Raw genomic sequence first — 11958 nt, forward strand, 5'->3', positions numbered from 1 at the left:
GGCAGCACCACTGACCCACATAAGGAGCCTGCTCCAGGTTCTTGGTGCGAAAGGACACTTGGGCAGGTCAGCCACGTTTCCTCTTTGCAGCTGCCGACGAGCTGCGTGTGTCCTGGCTGCTGGCTGTTCTTCCTCCTGTGGGAGAAGGAAGGGGTGACTGATAGTTCCTGAGGCATTAGCCCCACGTATTGAACCTACTGGGACCTCCCAGGTGGAGCTAGTGGTCAACAACCCGCCTGCCAGTGCAGGAGACCTGAGAGACGTGGGTTCAGTCCATGGGTCCGGAAGATCCCCTGGAAAAGGAAATGGCAGCCCACTCCAGTTTTCTTGCTGGAGAATCCCAAGGACGGAGGAGCCTGGCGGGCCACAGTCCATTGGATTGAAAAGAGTCAGACAAGGCTGAACTGACCTAGCACACACACGCACACATTGAATGAGGCAAACCCGGACCTTCCCAGACATAATTATCATAGATTTCAAATCATGGAATTGCTTTGGGAATTAGTTTTTCACTTTTTTATGAAACTTAATTTTCTTGTACATCTCAAGTTGTTCTGTGGAAATCTAGTAATGCTTCTCTTTTTCGTGAATGGAATTATCCTGAGACAGGGGTTTAGTTTGTCAGTTCCTTAGAAGCAGAGTCTGTACCTCGAGGTGATTTTTTTTTCATTAAAAAAAAATTATTTTGGGGGCTATGCGGGGTCTTATAGCATGTGGGATTTAGTTCCCTGACCAGGGATTGAACCTGGACATCTGCATTGGGAGTGTGGAGTCTTAGCCACTGGACCACCAGGCAAGTCCCTTAAGGTGATTTTTGGATTCCTTCTTTCCCAGTGGATTTAGTTTCCTGGTCTCAAAATGTCCTTTTCATTCTGCCTTTGAATGTGTGTAAAGTTTCTCATCCCTGAAAAAGCAAATCCTAAAAAATAATTTAACACAGAACATCATACTGTTGCAGTAATTACACGGGATACTGAAGAATACTTAATATCATGAGAAAATGTTGACAGTATTTTAAGATGTGAAAAAAGGTTATAAAAGAGCCTAGAGTATGATCCCAATTTTATTTAAAATGTGCACATGAAAGACTGAAAGTATAAGGCAAATGTTAGTAGTGATTATTTCTAGGTTGTGGATTTGTGGCTGATCTTTACTCTTTGCATCTCAGTATTTTCAACATTTCTTCTAGTGGGGTTTCCTGCCCCTGTAAGGGTGGGGTGGGACCCAGTATGTCCAGGTGAGCTGGGGTTGCTGCAGTCAAGAGTGGTAGTGAAAAATAGAGAGGAAGCAGTGCCAAGGGGCAGCCACCTGGGCAGAATCACTGAGTGTGTGCATGCACAGTGGGGCATTCCGTGTGGCTCAGTGCTGTGCTTAGTCACTCAGCTGTGTCTGACTCTTTGTGACCCCATGGACTATAGCCAGCCAGCCTCCTCTGTCCATGGGATTCTCCAGGCAAGCATACTGGAGTGGGTTGCCATTTCCTCCCCCTGGGGATCTTCACAACCCAGGGATTGAACCGAGGTCCTTGGAATTGCAGGCAGATTCTTTACCATCTGAGTCATCAGGGAAGCCCAAGAATACTGGTGTGGGTAGCCTATCCCTTCTCCAAGGAATCCCACCCGGGTATCAAACCGGGGTCTCTCGCATTGCAAGTGGATTCTTTACCAGCTGAGCTATCAGGGAAGCCTCTGGTAGTGTAGTTCATTTGGGCCCAAATCTGCTTGTTCATCCTGTTTGTCCAGAGATACTTCAAGTCTGCAAGTAATAGCTTGAGGGGACTGACTTTGTACCAGCCCGGAGGCGGCTCTGTGTGAAGTGAAAGGGGCCCCTGCTGCCATCTGCTGGAGGAGTCTTGTAATAACCATACAAATCTCGGAAGTCTGAGGCACACCCTGGGTTTGTGCAGTGCACAGCTGCAGTCACAGTCTTGGGCGGGCCCACCTCCATCCTCTGGCCCAAAGCCCTGCTGTAGATCTGGAAATCTTTACTTTTATATTATTTGCATAATGTATTTATTATTTAGTTTTGTGTTTTCTTGTCAAACTGCGCTGAGTCCTCGTTGCTGTGCATGGGCTTTCTCTAATTGCAGCAAGCAGAGGCTACCCTCTAGTTGCCATGCGCAGGCTGCTCATCAAGTGGCTTCTCTTGCTGCAGGGCACCTGCTGTAGAGCTTTAGTAGCTGCAGCATGTGGGCTCAGGAGGTGTGGCACAGGGACTTAGTCACCCAGAGGCATGTGCGACCTTCTTAGACTAGGGATCAAACCCTTGTCCCCGCACCAGCAGGCAGATTCTTTACCACTGGACCACCAGGGAATACTGTTCCATCCACAGTATTTTTATGAGAGTGAAAGTGAAGTCACTCAGTCGTGTCCGACTCTTTGTGACCACATGGACTGTAGCCTACCAGGCTCCTCCGTCCATGGAATTTTCCAGGCAAGAGTACTGGAGTGGGTTGCCTTTTCCTTCTCCAGGGGATCTTCCTGACCCAGGGATTGAACCCGGGTCTCCCGCACTGCAGGCAGATGCTTTACCATCTGAGCCACCAGGGAAGAGTAGTTTAAAGCAAGTTTCAGCCCTCGTATTCTTTCTCTGGTATTTTTAAGTGTGTATCTGAGCTGGTGATGGGGTGATGAGATTTCCACAGGGATGGAATATCCCTTCCCTGCCCCCCATCCCACTCTGGAGGGAATCCATGCATATTCCTTCCACTTTGGGACATCCCCCTGTTACTAGACTCCAAGACCATTGGGACACACTCACCAGCCTAATTAACCTGCTGTTCCCTGAGCCTCCCCTCCATCATCTCTGTCAGTCAAGGCTTCAGAAGATACCAGAAGGGAACAAGCTGCAGTCTGACTCAGCAGATCCAAATCCAGCCCAAAGAGCCCTTAGCATTCACCACCACCAGGAATCCAGACTCCCTAGTCTCCTAGGGGGTGGGTGCAGGCACAACAGGTGGAAAACTCAGATGGAGGCAGACGCAGACAGGAATAGATGTAGTCCCAGGGGTGGGTGGAACTTCCAGAGGACCACGTTGCCTGGCTTCTCTCTCGTCTCAGGCGGCACCTTCTTTGGGCGTTTATCCACTCACTGTTCTCCGTGGCGATTTAGCATCTCCCAGACGTGGTTTAAAGCCAGGCTTCTGGCCTGTCAAATGGATGCGAATAAAATCCCTAGCTTACTTGACTCTTTAGATGTGGCTGTCTCTAGCCTTCTTCATCATGGGGTTGAATATCCCTCCTTGCTCAGGGCTTCCCCTGGCACATCCCATTCACTCTGCCCCTTCTCACTCAGGACGCTGCACTGCTGCCTCCCCATCCAGGCTCTTCTCTGCTTTCTGTGCTCTGCCAGGATGTCTGTGGTTGCAGACAAGACTTTTAACAGGATTGAAAATCATCCCCTAAATAAAGACCAGAGTCAGATAGCAAAAAAGTCTTATCTGTTCTCCTTAGTAAGCTCTAGGAGGATTATGTATTTGAAGGGCATTCAACTCAAAGACATACTGAACACTTAGCAGCCTCATGCTCTGGCAGTTTGACCACTTGCTTTCCAGCCGCCCCAGAGGCAGGCCTTCCCCTGGGAGTTTTTAGAGAAGTTTGCTTGGATTTGCCCCTTCCTCATCTCCCAACATGTGGGTCCAGCCAAGTAAGTCTGGGCTTCCCAGGTGGCTCAGATGGTAAAGAATCTGCCTGCAATGCAGGAGAGCCTTATTTAGTCCCTGGGTCTGGAAGATTCCCTTGGAGGAGGGGATGGCAACCCACTCCAATATTCTTGCCTGGAGAATCTCATGGACAGAGAAGCCTGATGGGCTACAGTCCATGGGGTTGCAAAGAGTCAGACATGACTTTGCAACTAATAACACACACCTCCCACATGTGGGTCCAGCACTGTGTCCCAGCCAGTTAGAACCATCCTTCTGCCTACTCCTCAGGGCCAGGGCCATGGGGATCAGACCCCAGAGCATTCAGGGGAGAGACTCATGGAGGCAAGGCAGAAAAGGGAGAGGAAGGCTGAGCAGAGGAGGGGACCTGGTCTGACTGAGGCAGTGAGAGGGGAACCTTGACCTGAGTATCAAGAGCTTTATCATTGTGACCCTGAATCAGTTTCTTCAGACTGTGTTAGTCTGTGGTTTGAATACATGACCCTGAAAGCCATTTTCTAAAATTGTATTAAGGGAAAGGAGATGGGAAAAGGAAACCATAAAGCTGGCAGGAAGTAGTTATGTAGTGGTGCAAAAGTTGCCTCCATTGCTACTTAGATCCTGCAAAGAAACTGAGTGGCTATGTCAGTCATGTTTCCTAAATGCAGGTCTGAGAAGCCCTGGAAGTCTTTCAGTTGTATTATTTAAAAGTGTGCTTTATTAAGTACCGAAATCTGTCCCTATTAGTAGATTCAAGACCATTTCTACAGTCCCCTTGCCACTGCATGGAGATTGTATTTACAACCATGTTGACACCTGGAGATAGATTTTGTTTCTGCTAAAAGGTTGGGGAACAATTGTTCTGGTATTTAATATTCCCTAGACTACAGCATTTTCACCTGTGTCTTAAACCCATAATTTGGAGGAACAGCATCAACTAAAATATACTTTGAGCAACAACATTCTCAAGAACCTCTTCACCTTTTAGTTCTAAGAACGTGAGATAAAATAGCATAAACTACATTTTGATTGAGTCTTTATATTTTATCTGAAAATGTGGCATGAATTTCGCCGTAGGCAAAAACAGGCATTATTTCTGTGACTGTAAATGTAGGTGATATGGCAACCCACTCCATTGTTCTTGCCTGGAGAATCCCAGGGACCGGGGAGCCTCATGGGCTGATGTCTATGGGGTCGCACAGAGTCAGACACGACTGAAGCGACTTAGCGGGTCTCTTTGAGGTACTAAGAGAAATGGATTTAGAATTGTTAGTAAAATCAAATGTAAACTTTATCGTGTCCTCTGTAGTGGATTTAGTATATGCATGTAACATTACCATGGTACTTACTGTGTCCAGTTCTTTATACGTCCCTGAAGGACTGTTTGATGTTTTCTGCATTAGTTGTTATTTGCCTCTAATAGTATGAGATCTTCCTTTTAGAATGAAGCATGAGACTGAAAGTGACAGGAGTGGTATTAATACATGACAGCCTCCTTCTATGCAAACCTGAGTTGCAGTGTACTTTTAAATGCACTCATGGAAGAAATACAGATGATAATTAAAGCAGGTCAACCTTTGGGGCACTCGTGGTACTAGTCAATGATTGTTGATATTAAAATTAACCTCACAGTTGATAGTCATGTCTCCTTAGGTGACAGAGGCGGGTGAGACGGGAAGGGGGGTAAGTCTAAGTGGAAATCAGTGCTGGTGTTGGAGACTGCTTTTGCCTCACAGGCGTGCACCTGTACTACGTCGGGGGAGAGGTCTATGCCGAGTGCGTGAGTGACAGCAGCATCTTCGTGCAGAGCCGGAACTGCAACTATCAGCATGGCTTCCACCCAGCCACCGTCTGCAAGATCCCCAGCGGCTGCAGCCTCAAGATCTTCAACAACCAGCTGTTCGCTCAGCTACTCGCCCAGTCTGTGCACCATGGATTTGAAGTCGTCTATGAGCTGACCAAGATGTGCACCATCAGGATGAGTTTTGTCAAGGTAAGGAGTGCTCGCTTCCTGATTGTAAGATAGAGACCAAACACATAGGACTTCCAGAGCGGTCCAGTGGCTAAGACTCCCTGCTCTCAATGCAGGGGCCCCAGGTTTGATCCCTGGTCAGGGAACTAGATCCCACATGGGTCAACTGAATATCCTGTGTGCCACAACTAAGACCCAGTTCAGCCAAATAAGAAAATAAATAAGTAATATATATATATATTTTTAAACAGTCTTCAGTTGATGTGGCAGTTGGACAGCCAGGGCAAGTAGACAGCATTTGGGGAGGAAAACTCAATTATTTTTCAGAAGAGCTCCTCCATGAGTATGACATCTCTTGTTTAGCAATTTTAAGAAAATTCTTAAGTATATTACTTTTGGAGGAAAACTAAGTTAAGACAGTTACCTGATTTTTCTTTAAATAAAGAAGAAAAAGTGACTATGATGGTTGTATAGCATTTAATGCTATAGAGATTTTTTTTTTCTTCCCTCAAATTGCTGAGCACTAGGGTCACTCAGTAAATGGTGAATTTACCTGAAATCGAATAAGACACTCTCCTTACTCTTACAAAGCAGACAGGCCAACAGAGGCGATCATATTTATAAAGAAACTACAAAACAGAACTGAGTCTAATACAAGAGTATGAATTAAGTGCTGTTTACAAAGGTACAAACAGGTTGGGAGAAAAACATAATGGGGCTTATGATTAATTCTGAGACAGCAGTAGATGTTCTGCTTATGAATATTTGTTGAATTTCTCAGTTCTTTAATTAAAGTTGATGTGAAGGTTGGAGAATGGAGGGGGTTACTTAGTAGGAAGGAAAAACTGGATTTGCACATTGAAGCTAAGCCCTCAGTTTATTGTCTATTTCATTCCTCACAAAGCCCTTGCAAATAATTCTAATATTTCCAAATCTGAGCTTGTTTGTCAAACTGAGTATATGTGACAGTTTTCCCATGGTGACCTATCTATTCAAGCGGTATCAGTATGGCTTGTTCCAGATTTTTTCAAAGAAAAATTAATTTATTTATTCTGTAAAATTACCGTGAAAAATGTGTCCCATTTTTCTACACTCTCATTTATAATTTCAGTAATTATTTTAAAAGTGAGAATCAAGAATAGAGTTTCCAGTTTAGAAAGTAACTTCTTGAATCCATTTCTTTCATGGTGACAAAACAGTTTCATTCAAATTTATTTGCACGCGCGCTAAGTCGTTTCAGTCTTGTCCGACTCTTTGTGATCACTTGGACTGTAGCCCCCTATGCTCCTCTGTCCACAGAATTCTCCAGGCAAGAATACCGGAGTGGGTTGCCATTCCTTTCTCCAGGGGATCTTTCTGACCCAGGGATCGAACCCAGATCTCCTGCACTGCAGGCAGATTCTTTGCCATCTAAGCCACCAGGGAAGCCCTTATTCAAGTTTACTGTTAAGCTTTAAACGCATTTTTACACCATCAGGCAATTAACAAATACCTGAAAGTCTTTTCAAACACTCTGATGCTTTAGAGTCAGCAGACGGTGATAATAAGCAACCATTTGACATACTTTTTTCTAGGCCTGTTTTAAAAATTGGGATGAAATGGCCAATGTCTCAGACATAATAATTTCACTGTATTATAAACGTATAGGAATCTGATTTTCCTAAGTTCAACTAGATGTACTTCTCATATATGCAACCTTTAAATTCATAAAACCACATAATTCACAAAATAAACTGTTACTAATATTGCAGAGACTTAAAAAAAAAAGATTCCTAGCAAATATAACTATAGGTGATCAGTGTAAAAGAAATTGATAAGTTCTCACCACAATAAAAAATTGCAACCATGTGAGGTCATGGATGTTAACAAAACTTCTTTATTTTTTGCGGTCTCTCCTGTGGATGGTCACCAATGGCAAATTGCCATAAGTGAGTCAGCATGGGAGAGGAGAAACAAGCTTTCTTCATCAACCCTGAGTAACAGAGAGCACTCTCAGCTCTCACTTAACAACTTTCAGATCCAGCCATTGTTCTGTTTCATGCAAAACACAGACTTCAGCATTAAGGGGTGAACATGCATTCAAGCTCCCTTTCCTGGGGAAGACAGCATGATTTCCCAGTGTCTCTGACGTGGCTGGAACCCAGGCCCTCTCTAGGTCCGTGGATTTAGTTGCGAGCCCAGGAGGAAACCTCGGATGGGGACTCATCTTAGGGTGTCTGGCTGATGAAAAGGTTGTCTTCTACTTGCAGGAATGCAGAGTTCATGTTCTCAGGTCCCAGAAGCTGCCCTGGTCGGTGGGCTATAATATCCAGCAGGCCTGTCTCATGTCCCTGGAGGCTGCCTGGAAATCTGGCACAATCATGTGGCTCTGTTTTTGCTTTTCAGGGCTGGGGAGCCGAGTACCATCGCCAGGATGTCACAAGCACGCCCTGCTGGATTGAGATCCACCTTCATGGACCGCTGCAGTGGCTGGACAAAGTTCTGACTCAGATGGGCTCCCCACACAACCCGATTTCTTCGGTGTCTTAACAGTCCTGTCTCAACGCACATTTCTATAGGGTAGATGCTGTTGCAGGCAGTGGCTTATATCATTTCAGATTCATGACTAACTGAAGTTTCTAAGTACACATGTAAATACATTTAATATATACTCTTCATATTTTGTATCACCATCTTGGTTTGTGCTTTCTAGTTAACCTGATGCCACTACAACACGATGAGAAAAGCAGGTTTTTCGCGCCTACGCTCTAATAAGCAGCAGCTTCTTTTGTGGGAGAGAACAAATGAGAGGCAAGTCTGTGGACAGTGTTTGAAGGGTGCTGGCAAAAAAAAGGCAGCTTTCGTCTGCCGTGTCACATAAGGCATATTGTGTGGCCAGTCCAGAAAAATACTAAAACTGTTTACGTAGCAAAAATCAGGTACTAGCAGCACTAGGGCAAATAACACTTTGGACAAAACAAAACTATCAAACCTCTAATATTTAAATAACCTCACTTCAAGTGCTGACAAAAAAAGAAAATCAAGCTTGTAAAATCAGTTAAAGACAAGTCATTAAGCTTTATTTCTGAAGTTGAAATACCTGTAGGTAGACTGTTGTGCTGATATGAATGGTACCTTTTAAACAAATTAAAACTGTGATCGGAAAAGAAAGAAACTGTGAAGCTGAGAGCCAGGTTGCCTCATTATCTTACCACTGTACAAAAAAGTAAATGACTCTTATATGGGAAGATATTATAAATACGAAAATAGCATGAAATGAGCTACATCCCCCAACTGCAAAATAAGACCAGCACTTTCTTAATCCATGCATCACCCACAGAGATGCCTGCCTTCCACGCAGGAAATCACGTTAAGTTCCACGTAAGTTCTCCTGGTGATTCAGGGCAGGCAGCTCTGCAGATCTTAGTCTGCACGGCATGCTTGCTGGCCTTGTGTTTAAGTCCCGTGTGTGTGTGTGTGTGTGCGTGTGTGAGGTGGGGGGGGAGCAGCAGTAAAATAAGAGCATCGGACAAAAACACCCTGTGTTTACTTATTCCTTCTCACATTCCCACGTTTAGCCTCTAGGCGAGGGCACATTTTGCTGCATGTTCCTCACACGCTGGTAAATACTAACTCTTCACAGATGACTCAGTGTTCACTGAAGCCTTTGAGAAAACCTAGACACGTTGCTGTGATCCATGTGAGTTCTTTAACTTAGTGTCTCTACTGATGAAGTGACCTGCTGGTCATAGGTGGTAGCCTCTTACAAAACTAAAGCCTCATACCTGGAAATAAGTTCCCAAATAAGATAGTAATTCCATAATCCCTATCATTTCTGAGAACAGTGGTCCTGAATAACAGGACGTTTTTAAAAAATGTATACAACATACCAAAACCTGTTACTTACCCCTGGATGATAAAGAGGGCCATTTATCAAATTTCTAGGTACTTTCATATATATATAATTCCCACCCACTAAACACTGCATTGCTTGGAAAATTATTTCACACCCTCTTTAAAATGTATAATTTAAGAAGGTAATTATGCTTGTTAACAGACGGTACTTCAGTGATCCAGGTTTCATTTATACATTCTGTCTCAACTCTTTCTAGCATTAGTGTAGAGTAGCTGTTTCTCATTAAATTGTATTCAAGGTAGGAATGATCATATGAAAACAATATATGCGTGAGCTACTGCCGTCCCCTCTTGTAATGACTAGTGTTACCTAGTAGAAGCTTTCATATATACAATAGAAAATAACACATTTTACATTAAAGCTAGGTGGTCCATTTAGTGTTTAGAGAACTCTGTAGTTTATTGGTTCACCAACTATGTATGTGCCCAGCACAGTGTTAGGTACTGTGGAGTCAATGTACACGAGAAACCGTCCCAGCCCTCTGGAGCTGAGAGTCTACACAGAAATCTGTAGAATCATCCTCATGTTTCAAGAACTGTTAAAACGAAACACGCTCTTATGCTTGAAAAAAAATATAATTGATTTCCTCATTATCTCTATTTTGAAACTGATTTTCTTTCTCTTCTAAGCAATCAAGTGATGGATGAAGACATCCTTGGATAAATAAGGCTTTTCTTCTTTGTCTCAACGCTGGATTTTTCTCCTCTTCCCTATTTTCCAGTAATTCCCCATGTCATGTCCCCTTTCCTTGGAAAAGGCGTTAGTATGGTGAAGTCTTCCTCAAACGAGTGCTGCTGCACAAAACAGCATGAGGTACACGTGGTTTGGGCCCCAGGGATTCAACCGCTTTATCCGTCAGTGGTCAGACTCCTCCTCTGGTAATCTTACACCTTTACAGAACTGATCGGTACTAGTTGCTTATAAATGATATGAAAAAATACACTGGCTTTCCACTCAGCTTTGGGAAACCAGGACAGAACGTTCCAGTGAATTGGAATTGTATCTTCAAAAAATAAACGATTTAAGTGGTACATACGCATCACTACCAGGTCTATCTCACCAAAAGCCTTTATCAAAATGCTGTGAAATTCAGAGAATTTAGAAGTGATGGGAAGTTAACCCTTAAGTCATCGTAACATAGTCACATTTTATATCAGGCTTTTAAATTTTTTTCTGTAAGCACTGTTAAAAATTGTAATGCAGGATTTGATTTCTGACTTCTAAATGTGCTTATTTAACATTCAATCCTTGAGGTAGACAGTCCAAACGATGTCTTCACATTCTTTTATAGGATCATGAGCAAAGTGGACATGCCAAGCCATTAATTGCATCAGCAATTGCCAAACACGTTTAAGGTTGCCGTAGACAAGGCAATAGAGAACAGTAACATCTGGCCTGCTGACAAGACTCAGAACATTTATAGTGCTGTTCAAGTCTGGGTTTTGTTTTTTCTCCTGTTAAAAATTTGAGATGTAAAAATTTTTAGTTAGATGATATTTTAATACCTACCAGTGCTTTGGAAATATTAAGATGTCAATTCTCAATACATTTACTTTATGTTATTTTTTTTTTAACATTCAGTTTAATTCAGAAAAAGTTGGACAACCACCTAGCATTTAGAATCTCCTTTTCATTGTCTTCTTAGGAAGTGAATACCCCGTCACAGGAACAAAAACAAATTTTAGGTATTGCTTGTTAGACTTCAAGCACCGGCTTAACTTTGAGTATGTCCTGAATAATTGGTATACATAGTCAACAAATAAAATGTTACATGCATTCCAAATTTTGTCTGCTCTTGTTAAGGATTTAATGGCCGAACTATATGACAAATTACATGATCTTGGCATATGTTAAGTTCAAATTAATGTAAAACAAACTAACAAAAAAGAAACTTTCTATTTAAGTCATGTTTTTTATTATAGCTAGGCCTGAATTATCCTTCAAATGCACACTTACACTGTTATCTGTTTATAATAAAGAATACTGTACCTAAATGTCTTTGGCCCATTATTCCCTGCAAACCTCATAGAAGGATTCGTTGTATGAGTCCTTAAGATGATCTTATACAATCCTGTTTTGAAAATGGGATTTTTTGAAATCCAACATCCTATAGAGAAATTAGGTAATAGTTTTGAACTAAACATCTTAGAATAACTGGTATTAAATATAGAACCTTGGAGGGGGAGGGATAAATTAGGAGGTTGGGATTAACACATACACACTACTGTATATAAAGTAGAAAAAAATATAGAACCGTGAAGATATTTTGCAGTAATTTTAGAAAGGATATGCATAGAAGCTTTTTTTCCTGTGTATTAGCAAATATTAAGTGATATTACAGTATATGGGAATGAACAATTACTGTAAACATCTGAGCACTGCTATATAGTGCCTGTTAGAAAAGTGTTAAAGGCAACTCAGGAAAAATGAAGATGGAATCCAGGAGGAATA

General features: G+C 42.7%; 1 protein-coding gene across 2 annotated transcripts in view; it reads left to right on the forward strand.

Moving 5' to 3' along the window:
• The window catches only part of SMAD9 (SMAD family member 9), a 63002-nt gene extending 51501 nt beyond the window's left edge, over positions 1–11501 (forward strand). For both annotated transcript variants that reach the window (XM_069602231.1, XM_069602232.1), the window contains exons 5-6: positions 5377–5633; positions 7998–11501. In XM_069602231.1, coding sequence (XP_069458332.1) covers positions 5377–5633; positions 7998–8141 — 401 coding nt within the window. In that variant the 3' untranslated portion in view covers positions 8142–11501. The remainder of the gene's footprint in view (positions 1–5376; positions 5634–7997) is intronic.
• The last annotated feature ends 457 nt before the right edge of the window (positions 11502–11958 follow it).

Source organism: Ovis canadensis, chromosome 10 (assembly GCF_042477335.2).
Source record: "Ovis canadensis isolate MfBH-ARS-UI-01 breed Bighorn chromosome 10, ARS-UI_OviCan_v2, whole genome shotgun sequence".
Lineage (NCBI taxonomy): Eukaryota > Metazoa > Chordata > Mammalia > Artiodactyla > Bovidae > Ovis > Ovis canadensis.